Source organism: Leucopleurus acutus (genome assembly GCF_964270905.1).
Source record: "Leucopleurus acutus genome assembly, chromosome: 6".
NCBI classification, from domain to species: Eukaryota; Metazoa; Chordata; class Mammalia; order Artiodactyla; family Delphinidae; genus Leucopleurus; species Leucopleurus acutus.
Window position 1 is genome coordinate 47,375,451 of NC_139149.1, and position 19,022 is coordinate 47,394,472.

The 19,022-nt window shown below is 40.9% G+C and overlaps 1 protein-coding gene across 3 annotated transcripts in view; it reads right to left on the minus strand.

Annotated features, from left to right (window-relative positions):
* Positions 1-19,022, minus strand: part of LOC309963253 (CD302 antigen) — a gene marked incomplete at both ends in the record, with an annotated part of 131,658 nt that overhangs the window by 13,228 nt on the left and 99,408 nt on the right. For 2 of the 3 annotated variants that reach the window (XM_082841539.1, XM_082841538.1), the window contains one exon: positions 1,542-1,652. In XM_082841539.1, coding sequence (XP_082697665.1) covers positions 1,542-1,652 — 111 coding nt within the window. Of the gene's footprint in view, positions 1-1,541; positions 1,653-15,883; positions 15,991-19,022 lie in introns of those variants that run through there. The other variant, XM_082841541.1, reaches the window with a different exon arrangement.

The window sequence follows — 19,022 nt, forward strand, 5'->3', positions numbered from 1 at the left end:
CTGAAGCCCGCGCGCCTGAAGCCTGTGCTCCACAACAAGAGAAGCCACCGCAATGAAGAGTGGCTCCTGCTTGCTGCAACTAGAGAGAGCCCGCGCGCAGCAACAGAGACCCAACACAGCCATACATACACATGTACATACGTACATACATATATATAAAAATAAAAATCTCGGAAGACCAGCAAAATTCCTATTACTCCATTTCCTTGGAGTGAAACCATATTAGCATGTCGGAAATGTCTTGTTTTCAAAGAGCCAATGTTCAACACCATTTAGCAAGTAAGGAAAATATGTACTGAGTAGTACGTGGCACTTTGTAGGATTTAAAACTCCTATGCTTACATTTATTCCTTCTATAATAAGTGAATATGATTTTAATTAAAGCAATTTGATAGTCTCCCAAAATGTTAATTGGTGGGTTGTCAGAAATTGTGTTTTTTAGATAAAGGGCATTTTTATTTTTATTTTTTATTTATGTATTTTTTGGCCGTGCCCTGTGGCATGCGGGATCTTAGTTCCCCAATCAGGGATGGAACCCATGCCCCCGGCATTGGGAGCGCAGAGTCTTAACCACTGGACATCCAGGGAAGTCCCAGTAAAGCACATTTTTAAATGCTGGTGTTATGAATATGCTTAAGACAAAATTTAATGAAATAAGAGATTTTTAGATCTCACACAGTAATAACAAGTACCTTTAAATAATCAAGGACTCTCATCTCACCATCATAGATATCTCAGTGGAAAAACATGGTAACTCACACCATCGTTTTAGTTTGAGCTGACAAGTATCACAATAAGCGGCTTAACAACAAGGATGCACTTTGGGCCAAACAGCCAAATATATAAAGAGCACCCAAGCACACCTTTTTTAAAATGACATTTTTATTTAAAAGATTTCAAAATGTGAAGTTCTATTTCCCAGAGAATACGAGCATATCATGTAGCAAATACATAGCCCTTTTTTAATTTTTATTTAACGGTATGCTTCTTTACCACCGTCTCACATCACAGTCCCATGTAATCTAACTTCTGCCCCCACTGCATGCCTGAAACAGTACTTTCAGGGCAGAATAAGAGTGATTCAGAACGCTGCTCCTAAAATCAGACAGTCCCTGGTTTGAACCCTGGCTGTGCCAATGATTTCCTGTGTGACCTCTAACAAATAACTGAACTAGTTTTATTCTCTTGATAAAAGGAGGCTAATAATTTACTACCTGACAGGTTTGCTGTAATAATTAAAGCCAGTTAAAGTATATTATGTGCTTAAGAACAGTGCCTGACACAGAGTACTTACATTAAATACACCCTGCTCTTGCTAAGGTTCTGTCACTCTGCTTTGGGCAGTGTGGTCCAACAACTGTCTTCCCGCTCAAGGGTATACCCCAATTCCACTGTTTTTGTCTTGTGTATTATAGAATAAAAGTTGTCCATTTATTACAAGGACCAAGGTAAAAGTGAGATACGACAAAACTATTTTTTAAAGAAATTAGTGAACACTCTTTACTGATCTGCGAAAAAACAAAACAGAAAAAGCTCCTTACCATGGTCAGTACACTGATTTCTGACATCCTCTATGCTTTCTACTTTGATGGCTTCTTGAAGAAAAATGTAACAACTGTCTTGGAACTGAACCCAGGTGGATGAAGGGCAGTCTATGTGGAAAAAGAGATACGCTATTAAATAACTTTAATTTCATGAATTCCTAAAGATAAAGATATTAGATATTAAATTTTCACAGAATAAAAAGAACGGCAATTTCCCTTGTTAATTTAGCCATAAGGCTCTTGGTCTTTGTTAAAATAAGAAATTGACTAGCGTGATAGGAATTTCTTTTTCACCATTGTACATGTGGGAAAAGGAAAATGCACCACTGATTCCCTTCTGATTTGACAGAGCAAAGTTACAAGTCTTTAGGTGTTTAGTAGTTCAGACATGTAAATTATAGCATATTACATATGCTAATAACCAAGGCAATAAACTATCAAGGAAGAAAACCAATCAGAATTACAAGTTCTCTTTCAAGGTTATCTTTGCAGTATATAGTAACAATTCAATTTCAAAAGTCGTAAGAGTCTTACAAGATCTTTTTGTTCAAAATATACTTTCAAGGACAGAGAAGAAAAGAAGTTGCTAGATTATGAATATTCAGACAAGTTTTCCTATTGCACAAGAAAACAAGATTGATGTTTTTATGAATGTTTTAATTTAACACTTCATCAAAGCAGATTCTTTGAACTCGTTTTATGAAACAGAACCATACTTCTTCCTCTCTTGCTGTAGAGGGTCATCTCCTTCATCTCTATCTTTTGGTGTTATTCATTATAAAGATGTGTATTTTTCAGCCTTGCCTCTGGAATTTCACTAGTTAGCATTAGAAGCAAAAGTAGGCCTGTTAAGACCTTGATTTCACTGGCCAGAATGGAGAAAGGATGTGAAGATGTCATTGAATTCTAGTGAATAAAGGAACATTAAGGCATTAACCTTCCATATTCTCTTAGGTCTGTATAGGGAAAATCACTTTTTACCTGGTTTTATTTTTGCGGGATCTCAGTTCCTCGACCAGGGATTGAACCCAGACCACAGCAATAAAATCACCAAATCCTAACCACTAGACCTAGCGCCAGGGAACTCCCTGAATTACAATTTTAATATAAACAAGTAGAAGAATGGCTTACTACAAAGATCAGAATTGAACAACCAGCTATGTTAGTCTGAATTCAACAACCTCCATCTCACTAAGCTCAGAATATGGCCGAGCCCATTCGTTGTCTCCAGTACTTGACCTCAGCTTCGTATACAGCACAGACTACAGGCCACCAAGCTACACTATCTCCCAGTTTTCTGGTGGCTTCTGGATAATGAAGTGTGAGCAGAAGTGAAATGTGCAAAAATATGCCTTTAAAAGGAGAGAGTGTGCTCCCTGGACCACATTTCCTCTTTCCCTCTGGCTAAAATGTAGCCAGGTATCTTCAATCAATTGTGTAAACAATGGAAACAGCCTAGGAATAACAGCAACAAGATAAAAGGATCCTAAGTGAAGCCAACATATCACACTCAGGTTGTAAAGAGAGAGAAAATAAACTTCGATCTTGTTAAGCCATTGATAATTCAGGTCATTGTTATAGCAGCTGAATCAATAACCTAATTAATACAATGGGCTACTTAAAATTATCTCAATTTGTGAGTCATGAGTTTTTCTCTGGCCTCATACTGCTACATTTAAACCATCCAAGATGTACTAGCCTGAGGGTAGGCATCCCAAGATACAATTTATTTTGTATATAGGTTCTTTTTTTTTTTTCCTTCCTGCTGTTTATAAGTTCTTGTCTTACACGTGTGACTACCTTGGTTTGAACTCGGGTAGGAATCTAGAACTTTCCCATTATGGTGGCTTAAAGTTGGAGAGGGATGTTTTAACAACAAGCACTTTGCTTTGGGAAAATGCTCACAGTAAACCATTAATTTTTAAAAATCTCACTATAAAAATATATCTGCAGTATGATTCCAATGTTTAAAAAGCAAGGAAGTCTAAAATATCATGTATCACTTATATGTGGAATCTAAAAAAAGGGTACAAATGAACTATCTACACAACAAATAGAGTTACAGATATAGAAAATAAACTTACTGTTACCAGGGGGTAACGGGGGGGAGGGGTAAATTGGAAGACTGGGATTGACATATATATACACTACTATATATAAAACAGATAACTAATAAGGACCTACTGTATAACACAGAACTCTACTCAATACTCTGTAATGGCCTATATGGGAAAAGAATCAAAAAAGGAGTGGATATATGTATATGTATAACTGATTCTCTTTGCTGTACACCTGAAACTAACATAACTAACAAACTAACAACATTGTAAATCAACTATACTCCAATAAAAATTAAAATAAATAAAGTAAAATTAAATTAAATTTTAAAATAGCAAGGAAGTCTAGAAAAGTTCAGGAATTGGAAAGGCATTTTGTAGGAAGAAGGCTCAGGAAGGGCCTGAAAACAAGGTGCTTGGTTGAAAGTCTGTATGTGGAGCAAACCCTCAGATCCTCTTCCTGAGAAGCAGTACTCAGCCATCTCAGTTTCTCCATACACCTCTGCTGCCTTCTTTTCAGAAGAAAAGACTTTTATTCCTCCGTTTCCACTTCCAGACCATCAACATTACCCACTGCTCATCCTTCGAGATTCAGGCCATCTATCTACACCACTTTCTCTGAGACACCACCACTGTAATGTATTTTAACTTCTGCTTGTAATTTCACCACATAGTCCTTTCTCTTCGAACTCACCATTCAATGGCCATGTAAAGTAGCAGAAGGAACACAGCTTTGAAGTCAGACAGACCTGTATTTTTATCTTGGTGGTGAGACCTTGGACAACTTATTTCCTGTATTTCCTCAGGCAAAAAGGGATAACAACCTCATTGGACTGTTGTCGTGAACATTAAGAAGCAACAAAACTGCACAGCACAGTGCCTAGTACAAGGAAGGTGCTCAATATATTGCAGCTTTTATTAACTCTACCATCCTCGGCACCCTTCTCTAGAGACAGTGACCTCTCTGAAAATAGGGGCCGAGCCTTATTTTTGAATCCCCAACACCTCAGATAGCTCCTTGGACTATAATAGGGACCAAAATATTTTGCTAAATGAATGAATGAATCCTATCTCTACATCCTTAAATGGCTTAATTTATCATCCCTTCAGCATCCTCAAACACTCCCTTTGCAGTGTATTCATCTTTTCCTTCTAGAAGCATGCTGTTTTCTTATACCCTGGAATAGAACCGGTTTGACCTTGCTGCCAATTCTAACACCGTTACTGGTACAGTTGGCCCTCGGTATCTGTGGATGTGGAACCCTCGGATACAGAGGACCGACTGTACTACGCCACTTTATATAAGGTACTTGAGCATCCTCGGATTTTGATATCCACAGACGGTCCTGGTACCAGTCCCCTGAAGATACCGAGAGACTATACTTTTTAAAAATTAAACTTTTTACTGAGATACAATATACAATGTGCAAATCATACATACCTATCTTGGTGAATCTGCATAGAATGAACATACCCATGTAATCATCGGTGAGATGAAGAAACAGACCATTAACCAAACCCGTTTGGTCCACTCACTTCCAAAGGTAATCACACCTAACTTCTAACACCACAGATTAGTTCTGTCAGTTTTTGAACTCTATAGTAATGAACACATACAGTATGTACTCTTTAGTGTCTGGTTTCTTTTGATAAACATTACTTTTATGAGATTTATTTATGTTGTAGCATGTAGCTGTAGGTTCTTTCTCATTGCTATATAGTATTGTATGACTTTATTCATTCTGTTGATGAATGTTTGGGTAGTTTCTAGTTCGTGGCCATGACAATATATGATGCTATAAACATCCTCTGCACGTGTTTTGGTGCACATATGCATGCTTTTTTTTTTTTTTTTAATTTATTTATTTTATTTTTGGCTGTGTTGGGTCTTCTTTGCTGCACGTGGGCTTTCTCTTATTGTGGCAAGCAGGGGCTAATCTTCGTTGCATTGCGCAGGCTTCTCGTTGTGGTGGCTTCTCTTGTTGCGGAGCATAGGCTCTAGACGCATGGGCTTCAGTAGTTGTGGCTCGCAGGCTCTAGAGTGCAGGCTCAGTAGTTGTGGCGCACGGGCTGAATTGCTCTGCGGCATGTGGGATCTTCCCGGACCAGGGCTCAAACCCGTGTCCCCTGCTTTCGCAGGCAGTTTCTTAACCACTGCGCCACCAGGGAAGCCCTGCATGCTTTCTTGTGGGTGTATTTCTAGAAGTAGATTGCTGGGCCATAGAGTGTACATGTGTCCAGCTCTGACAGATACTGCCGAACACTTTTCCAAGGTGGTTATAATCCTTTTAAACAAGTAGGTTTAAAAAAAACCAAAAAACCCAGTTTGATAATCTTTGTCTTTTGAGTATTTCCATTAATATTTAACATAGTTATTAACATCTTACTATTCATTTTCTATTTGTCCTACCTGTTTTATGTTCTTTTTTCCCCCTTTGTTGTCTTCTTTTTGGATTATTAAACAATGTTATATTCCATTTTTCTTTTAGCTTATTAATTACACATTCTTTAATTTTATTTCTATAGTGGGTACCCTGAAAATTGCAGCATGCAACCTTGATCTATTAGTACCTAAAATAAACGAGTACTTTTACCATTTCCTAGACAGCACTAGGATCTTACAGTAATTTAACTTCTCTTCCTTTGTGTTATTGTTATTACTATTTTGCACGGTCAATGTTCATTTAGTTTTAAACACATATTTACCTTCTCTGTTGCTTTTCATTCCTTCTTACATTTCTGTATTACTAATTGTAATAATTTTCTGTTTGCCTGAATAAACCCCTTTAATGGTAGGTCTATTACAAATTCCCTCAACGCTTGATTTTCTGTAAATGTCTTTACACTGCCTTCCTGTTTGAAGGCTATTTTTGCAAGTACAAAATTCTAGAATGGCAGCTTATCTTTCATTGAAGATGTATATAATTCTACTGTTTTGGCTTCCATCATTCCTATTGAGAAATCAGGTATTAGTCTGATTGTTACTCTTTGATGGCTGCTTTCAAGATTTTCTTTGTCGTCTTCGGTTTTTAGTAGTTTGACAGTGGTATGCCTAGTATTTTTTTTTAATCCTGGTAATAATGTAATGCAATTATTGAATCTGTGGGTTTATTTTCACTGTTCACTTTTGGAAAGTTCTTGGCCATCATCACTTCAAATAATGCTTCTCCTCCATTTTCTCTCTCCTCCCTTTCTGGGATTCAAAATACATACATGTTAGATTTCTCACCATGTCCAATATGTTCACTTTGCTCTTTTCTATTTTTAATACTTTTGGCTCTCCATATCATAATCTTGTTCTTTCTGGTTTACTAATCTACTCTTCAGTTTTAACAAATCTGCTATTAAACCCATCTACTGAGTTCATAATGTCAGCTATTTTTCAGTTACAGAATTTCAGCTTGTTTGTATTTTTATAGATTCTGAGTCTCTGGTGAAATTCTCAATCTTATAAACATTCTCGAACTTATTACGATTATTTTATTTTTTATTTCTTTAATTTTTATTTTATTATTTATTTGATTGCACAGGCGGGCTCCTTAGTTGTGGCACATGGGCTCCTTAGTTGTGGCTCATGGGCTCCTTAGTTGCAGCTTGCTGGCTCCTTAGTTGCAGAATGCATGTGGGATCTAGTTCCCTGACCAGGGATCGAACCCGGGCCGCCTGCATTGGGAGCGTGTGTAGTCTTAACCACTGTGCCACCAGGGCAGTCCCTATTACGATTATTTTAAAGTTCATTTTTGAAAACTCTAATTTCTGGGTCACCTGTTGGTCTGTTTTTATTTTCCCCGTTTTGGCCTGTTTCTTATTATGCCTGGTAGTTGTTTTTTTTTTTTTTTATATCAAATACCAGATACTGTGCAGGAAAAATTGCACAGTATCTGGTATCTAATATTTAAAGTTAAAAACATTGCAGAGGCTCTAGAGGATGTCATTCTCCCCTAGAAAGGATTCTGGTAGGCATCTGGAGTATTGAAGATTATCTTAATACAATCAAGGGTGGAGTCCACCTGAGGGGGATGTTACAGCCTTTGTGAGGCCCAATATCCATGGATTGCAACTGAAAGCCTGGATATTAGCTAAAGTCCCTCCTCTTTGGCAAGTAAAAACTCAAATTTTTGTCTCCTTAACACCATGAGAATGCCAAAAACTCTGCTCTGCTTTTAGCTGCTTAAAATTTGGGCAACTCTCCTAAAGGGAAAAGTAGTGCACAGAATATTGGGCTCGCATCAACGAGTTGCCTTAGCAGCTCTCTGATGCCTGCAAAAACCATTATTATGGAATTTTATTTAGATTTTCCAGTTGTTCTTAGTGGGAGCGGTAGTATCCCACTCCACTATAGCCAGAAGCAGAATTCCCTCTTTCACACTTTTAAGCAAGTTATCGATAAGTGCTACCATCATCCATCCAACAATCATTTGCTGAGCAACTCCCACGTGTCAGATACGACGGTCAGTGCTAAGGGGTAAGGATAAAAGGATTTAAGGGGAATTGGCCCTACACTTGAAGTGCTCAGTCTGATAGGAGAGTCAGACACATATAAATAACAAAGGTGTGAGAGGTTAAATGCTGTAAGACTATAGATGAAAAAGTAATAACTTGTAGAGTAAGGAACCATTTCAAAAAGGAGACAATATTTGAGCTGCAATTCGCAGGACAAATGAGTTTACCATGTGGAAAAGGAAAAAGAAATCCCAGGCAAAATGGAACACCATAAAAAGCACAGTGACAGGCACCTAGTAAGGAGTCAAATATTTGTTGAATGGGTGAACTAAGCAGGTCTCTCCCTCCCCACACTCCTCCCACCAGATGTTTTATGTATTAAGACGTGAGAGAGAAAAGAAAAGCAATCATTTCCAGAATGATACTCAAATTGAAAGTCACAAGGGCACATACTCTGAATTGCAAACTTTGACTCTTTCTTCTTCTCCTATTTTCTTCTGGTTCCCTTTGTTGCTTTTTCTTTAGCCTTATGGAATTGAAAAAAAATGGAAATGGAAACAGACTCCATTACCACATTTAAGGACACCTGAAACACCTTTATAAAGTGAAACACTGGAAGTCTTGAACCACGGGTTAAGAAATGCCCTCTTGTATCATTTCTAGTCAAAACTATACATAGGATTTTGTACTGACAATAAATAACTCAAGAATATAAAAAAAAAATTTTTGAAATACTGTTTAAATGGAATAAAGCATGTCTATTAAGTATACAAAAATATAATCAACACCAAGTGAAGTGAAATTTATAAATTATTTCTTTGTATACTTGTAGCTCTTAGGCTTTACAATTACAATGAACTCTGATCTCCAAACCATCTACAAAGTATATTCTTTTTATCAGTAGCAACTCATGTGTCAGTTCTCCATGAAATGTCCAACCCTCACCTTCCCATAACCTCTGATTCCTCTGAACTTCTACAGGACTTTGCACTATACAACATGTAAGAGGCCTTTTCTGGTTATAAAGACTAAAGACTTGTTCAGGTTACCCCAAATAATAGAGATGTTTTGCAAGGATACATGGGGTAGTAAGAAATCGGAGGATATTATCCCAGCAAACAGGCCTCCTAGGGCTCTTACATACAAGGTACCCCTACCTAGCTTAGAGTAGTCAGCCTTTGATTACTTATGGCTTGGATGATGAGCATAATACGGAACAAACCATGGCCCTATGCATAAGAACTGTAGGAAGCCATTCTTGGAAAAGGGGCTGTGTTATCCTTTGATGACCAACACACATTCATGTGCACCGATAAATCCTGCTTTTCTGTATGGTAGTTATCTGATACTTATCCTGTTTTCCCAATTGGACTGTTAACTGCATGACAACGGAGATCATAACTTAAACCTAACTTGTACGCCCAATAATAACTATGATAGAGTTTTGTACATAACACAAATAGCCTGCAGAGAAATGGGACAGTGCAGGGTTCTGATTAAGCACATTAAGCTATGGAGAAAAGTCTGGCTCTGACTACATGACCTCGAGTATGTTACTTAACTGTGCTCCAATTTCCCTATTTGTAAAATGGGGATGATAACAGTACCTATCTCGGGGAGTTGTTGTGAGAAAATTGTTTTAGGTGCTAGGGATTCCACAGTGAATAAAAAGGAACAAAAATCCTGCCATCCTGGAGCTTATATTCTAGTTGAGGCAGATACATGAAGGCAAGATAAATAGGTAAAATAATATGTTAGATGGTATTATTATTATTATTATTATTTGCGGTACGCGGACCTCTCACTGTTGTGGCCTCTCCCGTTGCAGAGCACAGGCTCCGGACATGCAGGCCCAGCAGCCATGGCTCACGGGCCCAGCCGCTCCGCGGCATGTGGGATCCTCCCGGACCGGGGCACGAACCCGTGTCCCCTGCATCGGCAGGCGGACTCTCAACCACTGCGCCACCAGGGAAGCCCTGGTATTTTATTTAGATAGTACATTAGCAATCTATTGCTATGTAACAAATTAGCAACTTAAAACAATAAAAACCTTTATTATCTCACACAATTTCTCTGCATCAGGAATTCAGAAGCAGCTGCTTAGCTGGGTGATTTTGGCTTGGCACCTCTCATAAAGTTTCAGTCAGGGCTGCATCTATCTGAAAAGTGAACTGGGGCTGGAGGATCGGCCACCAAGTGAGTAGGAGCTGGCTGTGGGTAGAAGGCCTCAGTTCCTGACCATCTGGACTTCTCCACAGGGCTGCTCAAGGGTCCTTATGACATGGCCGGTGGCTTCCCTAAGAGCAAGTGATTCAAATGACAACAAGGTAGAAGTGCAATGTCTTTTACAATCCAGCCTTGGGAGCCACTCTCCATTATTTCCACAGTGTCCTGTTGGTTATACAGGATACAGGTCAGCCCTATTCAGTGAAGAGTATGAACACCAGGAAGCAAGAATCTTTGGGGCCGCCTTGGAGGCTAGCAACCACAGATAAGAGATGCCAGGTCCTGACTGTAGGGTGGGGGCTGGGGTTGAAGTTGTAGAAAGGTATCCAAGGAAGACGTCACTGTAAAGGTGACCTACACAAAAAGAGATCTGAAGGAGCTGAAGGAAAAGAGCCAAGTACTTATCTAGGTCACACAGGCCTCTGGGATGGGAATGAGCGTGATGATAATGATAACTGACAAAGCCCCTTGCTGAATAATTCAATAAGCAGTGCGTGATAAGACAAGAAAAAGCCCCAAAACCCAAAAATAAAAACAAAAAGCTATAGGCAGAAAAGCAGAAAACAAACTGTTAACTTCATATCCTTACAACTTTCAACTGTTTCTTCCTTAGGCTCATTTCAGCATTAGCAATTAACTCCAGTTAATGTAGCACTGAACCCTTCTTCTCATGCTCCCAGTCAGAGTGAGTGCCCCAGAAACAAGCTTTAAGCACTACTCAAGAGATATATATTTACTTTGGGAGAAGAGTGTTCCAACAGAGGCTGATACCTCTTGGGAGGGAACTACGGAGGTTCACGCACTTCATAAGCAGAAAGGCTAAACTAAGTCTTTTTCAAGGCTAAGTATCTTTGCTATAATGAAAAACCTGTCTCCCCAAAATACTGCCATAAGTTTTCAATTACGGGTTCTGTAATGTTTTCTAGAAAGTATATTTCAAGAAACATCCTTGGGTCAAAAAAAAAAAAAAAAAATCCTGCCCACAATGCTCTCTCCAAAGTGCTTTTCTGTTACTCTTGCTTCTTCACAGCTGCTGAAAGCTAGGTTGTTATTAATAACGCACCTAAATGACTCTTCATGGATTGTATAATTTTATAATTCTATTGATTTAATATGTACAGAAATTTAGGAGCCTGATGAAAATTTTGAAAGCTTGTACTTAACTCCAAAAGTTTCCAAATAGATCCTCCGCTTAAAATTATCATGTGCTGGGCTTCCCTGGTGGCGCAGTGGTTGAGAGTCTGCCTGCCGATGCGGGGCACACGGGTTCGTGCCCCGGTCCGGGAAGATACCACATGCCGCGGAGCGGCTTGGGCCCGTGAGCCATGGCCGCTGAGCCTGCGCGTCCGGAGCCTGTGCTCCGCAGCGGGAGAGGCCACAACAGTGAGAGGCCCGCGTACCGCCAAAAACCAAAAAACAAAAAAAATTATCATGTGCTAAAAGACTAAAATGGCAGAGCCACAAGAATGTTTTGCATTACCAGTCAGCTCTAATGGAACTCTCTGTTCCCTTGTAATTAATTTTTTTAAAGAACCAGGCACAGCATAAGAGGAAGTGATCCTTGGGACAGACTTGTTCTGAATGTTAACAAAGGAGGCAAGATTGTACTTTTTTTTCCTTGCCAATAATAAGACCTTCGCCCCTCTCCTATTAGACATGAGTCAGTCACTTACCTTCCACAAGGGCAGAGGAGGAGGAAGAAAGAGGCGCTGGTTATTACCTTTATTAAGTATGGAGGAGGACATGGTGTACCAGGCCCCTGATAATCCGGAGGGCCTGGGCTGCAAAGATATCCCCGAATTGTAAGGAAATTCAGCCACTCTGACACTCAGTCCCCTCCCCACGCTACCCAACCTAGCTTCCAAGATGTCCACCCCCATCTTCTCCCTTCACGTCCCTTCTCAGAAAAGCTGTCATGACTTTTATTCATAGAATGAGGGTGCCAGTGCTTCTCTGCACCTTTCTTACTGGGCAACGCTGGTCTGTTCTCTTATAGATGCAATCTCAAGATTTGTCCTCAAAATCTAAAATAATCTTAAATACTTGATATGTATAATAAAAAATTGTGGACAGCAACCCTGTTGCAAAACTAATTTTCAACACGGAAGCACATTTCTAAAAGCTTCTCAACAATGAAAGAAGTCCTGAAATAATACCTAATTACTATTTCACTTTTTCATTGGAAGGCAAATGAACACTTACTAACATTTCAAAATTTACAATCTGAAATAATTTCCCCTGAAACATCACTGCTCCATTCACAAAGGGCCAGAAAAAGTCACATCAATAGATTAAGGTGACTTAATGCTTTGAATTCAATTATGAGATGAGTTCATGGGCGGAAGTAAAAATAACTTGAAGGAAACTGCAATCCCATTATCGCCCCCTACTTCTTAAATCATTCATCTAAATTTTTTATCCTTTCATTATAAATTAGAATAAAGTACAGAGACACTTTTCAAAACAAAACAAAACAAAAAATCCACAAGATAGTAAAGTTTCTGCTGTTATGGAGCTCCCTTGGCAAGGGGAGCGAAAAGCAAGAAGAGAGTGAAGAAACGAGATTCATTCTGAGAGAATTCAGTGCTCTGAAGAAGAGAAAACACGGGGATGTGATAGAGAAGGGGGCATATGAACAGAGCTCTGAACGATATGGGAGTGGGCAGCCACGCCAAGGACTGGGGAAGGGGAGGGGGGTCTGGGCAGAAGAGCCAGGAGGTGGCTGAGTGCCCAGAGGTCATCGTGGATAGACAGAGTGGATAGCAGGAAGGGCGGTAAGAGGTGGCGTCAGGGAAGGAGGCAGAGTATTGTAGGCTACGGCAACTCAAAGTGAGAAACGATTCAGTGACCACAGAATGGGGTTTCCTCTAACATGCTTGTGTTCACTTATATTCACGCTGCTCACAGGAAACCACTGACCCAAGAAACAGACACCGATCATGTACTATGTACAACAAGTGCCGTTACAGAAGAACTTTTTAAAAGGGATGCCACGGAATCTTACTCAGGTATTTTTTGTTCATTGTGCTTTTTCAAGATAATATCTAAGAACAACACAAGATCATTTACACTAATAAACTCCAAAATAACAGAGAACAATAATTTCCATTTCAATATTACATTTATGCTTTATGCAACATCCTAGGAGCTCTTCTGTTAAGACCTTGCCATTCAGCAAATTCCATGAGAACCTTGAAAAGCTCTTTCTTTACTTAGTTCTAAGCCAAATGTGATTCCTGATCTTGTCTAGATAGATTTGTGAAGTATGATGATAAAACACATAGTTTTTCAGCCCTGTGTTATCAACATGTATGGGAATGTGCTCGGTAACCATACACATCAACAGACATAAAGCGGCACTTGTGACATAATTTTCTAGTTGCAATAATTACCCTTCACTTCGTATGAAGAGAACAAAGGAAAACCAGGATTCACCATGTCTGGAATAGGTGCTAGACATGGAGTTCTCACTGAATGCTCACTACAGCCCCATGGGTATTATCTCCATTTTACTGAAGTGCAATGAGTTGCACAATTCGATCAAGGCCACAGAGTCTGTACCTAACTCCAAAGCTCATGCTCCTTCTAAATTAATCCTTCAAACCTCCTGAGAGAGGCTGATTCATCAATAGCAATCATTTATTCGACAGGCACTTCTTCAGCTCTTGAAAAGTCTATTTAACCATACTTGACTTATAAAAGGAAAAAGAACAAAACTTTCCAAAGATAGTTTTGAGACAGGCTGGGACCTGGGACCCTTTGCTGCAATGCTTGCACCTGGACAAACGTCTCCTCCAGCAACAGAATGCAAAGAAACTATAAGAGACTAAAAATAACTGCACGCACGCACAGTTGGGGCAAATTATGAGCAACAAGATACAAAAAGATCAAAACCCAACCGCCGCTTCTGAGCTGCCAGGAGCAAAGGCAGGGTACTGCGCATGATCCCTGCACACAGCACCACCAAGGGGGTGGGCAGCCCACCTAAGCAACCTCTCCAGCCACCCATGTCTGCTCCTACCCTCAACCCCACTTAGGGGATCAGCTCGCCCCCCCGCTTAGGGAGCAAGCAAGGGCACTTGTTATTTGTTCTCACTCCCTCACGCTGCAGCATCCCTAATAAAGCCTCGCCTGAATTCCTCATCTGGCCTCGTCAATTTCTATTCAGGAGCCCAAGAGCCCAGGTGGGTAACAGCCTGTCTTCCATTGCTGATCAAAACAGCTTCTCTTAAGAAGAGAAATACCACACAATCTAGAAACGGACTTTTTAAAAAATCTGACAAGAAAAGTATTTGTTTTACTGAGCCTGACATATGAAGGCGCGGCAACCCAGAGGGTGGCTTAAATGGGCGTTTAGATGTTACTGGCAAACACAAGGAGGGCGTGCGTAAGGAGGGATTCACAGAATCTCTGGCCCAGCTTGTTTTGGACAAAACGAATGTGCTCAGTCTCAACAGTGTGAAACTCTTGTTTCTGCTCCTCCACAGGCAGCAGATGCCACAACTGGTCATAAATGCTGGTCCACAAAAGGTGTCAGGATAGGAGCTTTGAGTTTGTAAAAAAAAAAGGCAACTTCTGAGACGCTTACTCTACTGCTGCCTCCAATACTGAGATCCTTTAATATATTCCTGCCTGTCAGCGGGCTTCCAGCAGGAATTTATAAAATGGCAGTGAAATTCACGGGGCGGGGGGGGAGCCAAACTCTTGCATAATCATTTTATTCAAACCCACGCAAGTACTCACTTAGTTCTTGTTTATTTTGCTCCTTAATTCCTGGAATTGTTCAATCAGTGATTTTGGATGGAAGTCTTTCCCCAGAGTTTCCCCCATCAACATTTTTGACATGTTTGCAAGAGAAACTTGTTTAAAAAAACACAAAACATTCAAGAGAATTGTCCATTTTCCTCACGATTCATTTTGGAAATGACTGACTAATCAAGAATAATTTTTCAGATGTCACTTGCACAACAGCAGACTGGACTTAAAGATTTTTAAATCACACGACTTAAGTGGAATCCAGGCCTCGCCTGTTCTCGTCCCACTTCCATTCAGGGTTATTTGGCTGAACTGTTTTCCTGTTTCGACAACTTGAACACCAACCAATTGGTCAAACAACGCCGAGAGCAAAAGAGGGCCAGCTTCCTCCCACCCCCCGCCCCCGCCGCTCACGAGCTGAGGACATCTCCGCAGCCAACTTCCCCACTTCTCCTTTCAGCCCCAAATGGCCCTGAAACTATGTTCGTCCTGGGGCTCGAAGTCCCTCCGCTCTCCTGTCAATTAGCGCCGTTTGGGACCCCTGTCCGCGGGTGGGGTCTGCGCCGAGGATGTGGACGCGGCGGGAGACGAAGGGCGCTCTCGGGTCCCCGGCTACCCCCTCCCCGGGGGCGCTCTCTCGGAACCCACCGAACGCGGAGGTGCGGGGGGGGGGGATGACCAGACGCCAGGGCGCACGGGTGCGCGCGGGGTGGGCGTGCAGGGGAGCGCGACATGCCCGTGGAGTTGAAGCCCTCGGCCGCGGAGCGGGTGGAGAGTCTCCGCCGGGCGGCGGGAAGGCGGTCGCTCCGGGCCCGGGCTCCCAGGCCGAGGAGGGGGCGCCGCAAGGGGCCAGCTTACCCGCAGCGGCGGCGGCGACTGTGAGGCCCAGCAGCGGCAGCAGGAGAGCGGGGGGCGCGGCGCGGGGCATGACTGTGCTGCGGTCCCGGCGCGCACGCTGCTCGGAAGTGCGGAGCCGCCGCCCGACCCCTCCCACCCGCGGCCCCTAACCCGCCCGAGTGCCCGCCCGCGCTGCTTTCCGGCCGGCGCTCCGGCTCTCCGTGATTTTTAAAACATTTCATCTGAACCGAAATAAATTCAGCCTCTCAAAAATGTTGCCAAAGTAGTACAAGGAATTTCCATAACCCTTCAGCCAGCTTTTCTAAATATTAACGTCGTATGTAACTCCAGTACAATGAGTCAAAGCCAGCATATTAACACGGGTGTAATACTGTGGACTAATCTACAGCCGTTATCACATTTCACCGATTGTCCCTCTGATGTTCTTTTTCTGTTCTAAAATCCAATCCAGGGTCATACACTATTGAGATATGACGTCTCCTCAGTCTCTTTAATGTGGGACAGTTCCTGTGTCATTGCTTATCTTTCACCATCGATCTGGATACAAGTTTGAAGAGTACTGGCCAGTCGCTATGTAGAATGTCCTTTAGTTTCAGTTTGTCTGATGTCTCCTCCTGAGGGAGATTAGAAGAACAGGATTCAGGTTATGTTTTTGTTTTGTTGTTGTTTGTTTTCTGGCAAGAGTACCACAGAAGGCATATGCCCAGCCCAGGAGGACCATGTCATTCTGTCTCATCACTGGTGATGCCAACTTTGATGCCTTGGTTAAAGTGGTGTTTGTCCTTTGGACCTAATGGTCAGAAACCTTTTCAAAGGCTCTTCTCTCAGTGGACTGTGGCCCTCAGACAACTCTTCTCTGTCAGCAGCTCCTGGATTAAGGGTCTTTAAACTACGCTTATACGGCCCGTGGAAGGAACCAACTCTGATGGATACCTTGATGTTGAACTTCTGGCCTCCAGAACTGTGACACAATAAATTTCTGTCGTTTAAGAAAAAAAAAAAAAAGGGAAACCACCCATACTTATTATATGTATAAACTATGCAACTGTAACTCCACTAGTGAGTGTCTCTGGAACCAGACAATCAAGACCAGGCAGGCTGCTTGTTTAAACCCTGACATTGTCTCATGTCATTACCAAAAAAAAGAGTGCTTTAAAATCAAGTCTGAACTCTACAAACACAAACAACTCAATTTTAAAATGTACAAATGAGCTGAACAGACACTTTGACAGAGAAGATACACAGATGGCAAAAAGCATATGAAAACATACAACGTCACATGTCACTAGGGAATTGCAAATTAAAACAAGATACCACTACACACCTATTAGAATGGCTTTTAAAATCAACCACCAAATGCTGATGAAGATGGAGAGCAAAAGGAACTCTCATTCATTGCTGGTGAGAATGCAAAATGGTACAGCCACTTTGGAAGACACTTTGCAGCTTCTTGCAAAACTAAATATACTCTTACCATGTGATTCAGTGATCATGCTCCTTGGTATTTATCCAAACAAGCTGAAACCTTACATATTCACAAAATTTTTTAAAATATTTTATTTATTTATTTTTAAATTTTATTTAAAGTTTAAAAAAATAATTAATTAATTTATGGCTGTGCCAGGTCTTAGTTGTGGCATGTGGATCTTAGTTGCAGCATGCAGGATCTTTAGTTGCAGCATGCAGACTTCTTAGCTGTGGCATGAGGGCTCTTAGTTTCGACCTGCACGTGGGACCTAGTTCCCTGATCAGGGATTGAACCCAGGCCCCCTGTATTGGGTTACCCACTGGACCACCAGGGAAGTCCCTATCACAAAAATTTATATGTAGATATTTACAGTGGCTTTATTCATAATTGCCAAAATCTGGAAGCAACCCAGATATCCTTCAATAGGTGAATGGATAAATAAACTGTGGTACATCCAGACAATGAAATATTGTTCAGCACTAAAAAGAAATGCACTATCAGGCCATGAAAAAGACATGGAAGAACCTTAAATGCATATTGCTAAGTGAAAGAAGACAATCTGAAAAGTCCACATACCCTGTAATTTTAACTTTATATTTTGGAAAAGGCAAAACTGTGGTATCAGTAAAAGATCAGTGGTTGCCAAGGGTTGGGGGAGGTGGGAAGGGAGGCATGAATAGGTGGAGCACAGAGAACTATTAGGGCAGTGAAACTGTTCTGTAAGATCCTATAATGGTAGACACATATCATTATACATTTGTCAAAACCCATAGAATATACAACATAAAGATGAATCCTAATGTAAACTACGGACTTTAGTTAATAATAATGTATCCATACTGGATCATCAGTTTTACCAAATGTCCCACACTAATGCAAGATGCTAATAACAGGGAAACATGGCGAGAGATAAGGAGGTATATGGGAACTCTCTGTACTTTCTGCTCGTTTTTTAACCTAAGACTGCTCAAAAATTAAAGTCTATTCTAAAAGATCAAGTCTAACCTTTTCTAATCCTTTCTAACCCTTTCCATTTCTCTAATAGTCCAGTCGGAAATGGAGTGATTGCACCAAGGAAATCTATCTGACCAAAGGGGTCTATAAGGAGAGTCACAGAATGTTAGAGGTGGTAGGGGCCATCTTCATTTACTGATAAGGAAACTGACGTCCAAAGAAGGGATATCACTTAGCCACAGGCACACAGTGAATGCCAAAAAATGAACCAGAGCCCAGGTCTTCTGCTGGACTCTCCCACCCTCTCCAGGTTCAGTCTCTCTTGCCAAAGTATCAATGTCTTGCTCAACTTATTTATTTCCATCATTCCTCTCAGACTGTCAATAACGGGTTTATATACTAAACCCAAATCCAAAGCAAATCCTTCCAAATGTACACAATGTTTATTAAATACGAAAACATCCTGATTCTGGACACTTCTGTCCTGCTAACTACACAAGTAAAATGAACAGCTCTATGCAGTCATGTATTTGGAAAAGTCATCTCCACCCCCCACCTCGGGCACCAAAGCATATTGTATCAATGTGGATTACTTTGCGTGAAAACTAATTGTCAAATAATGGCTAGATTTACAATAGAAGTAGAACCTTAATGAATCAACACCATTTAGGCAAATAACCCTTTTCAGCAGTCTTTTATTTTTAAGTCATTTGAACT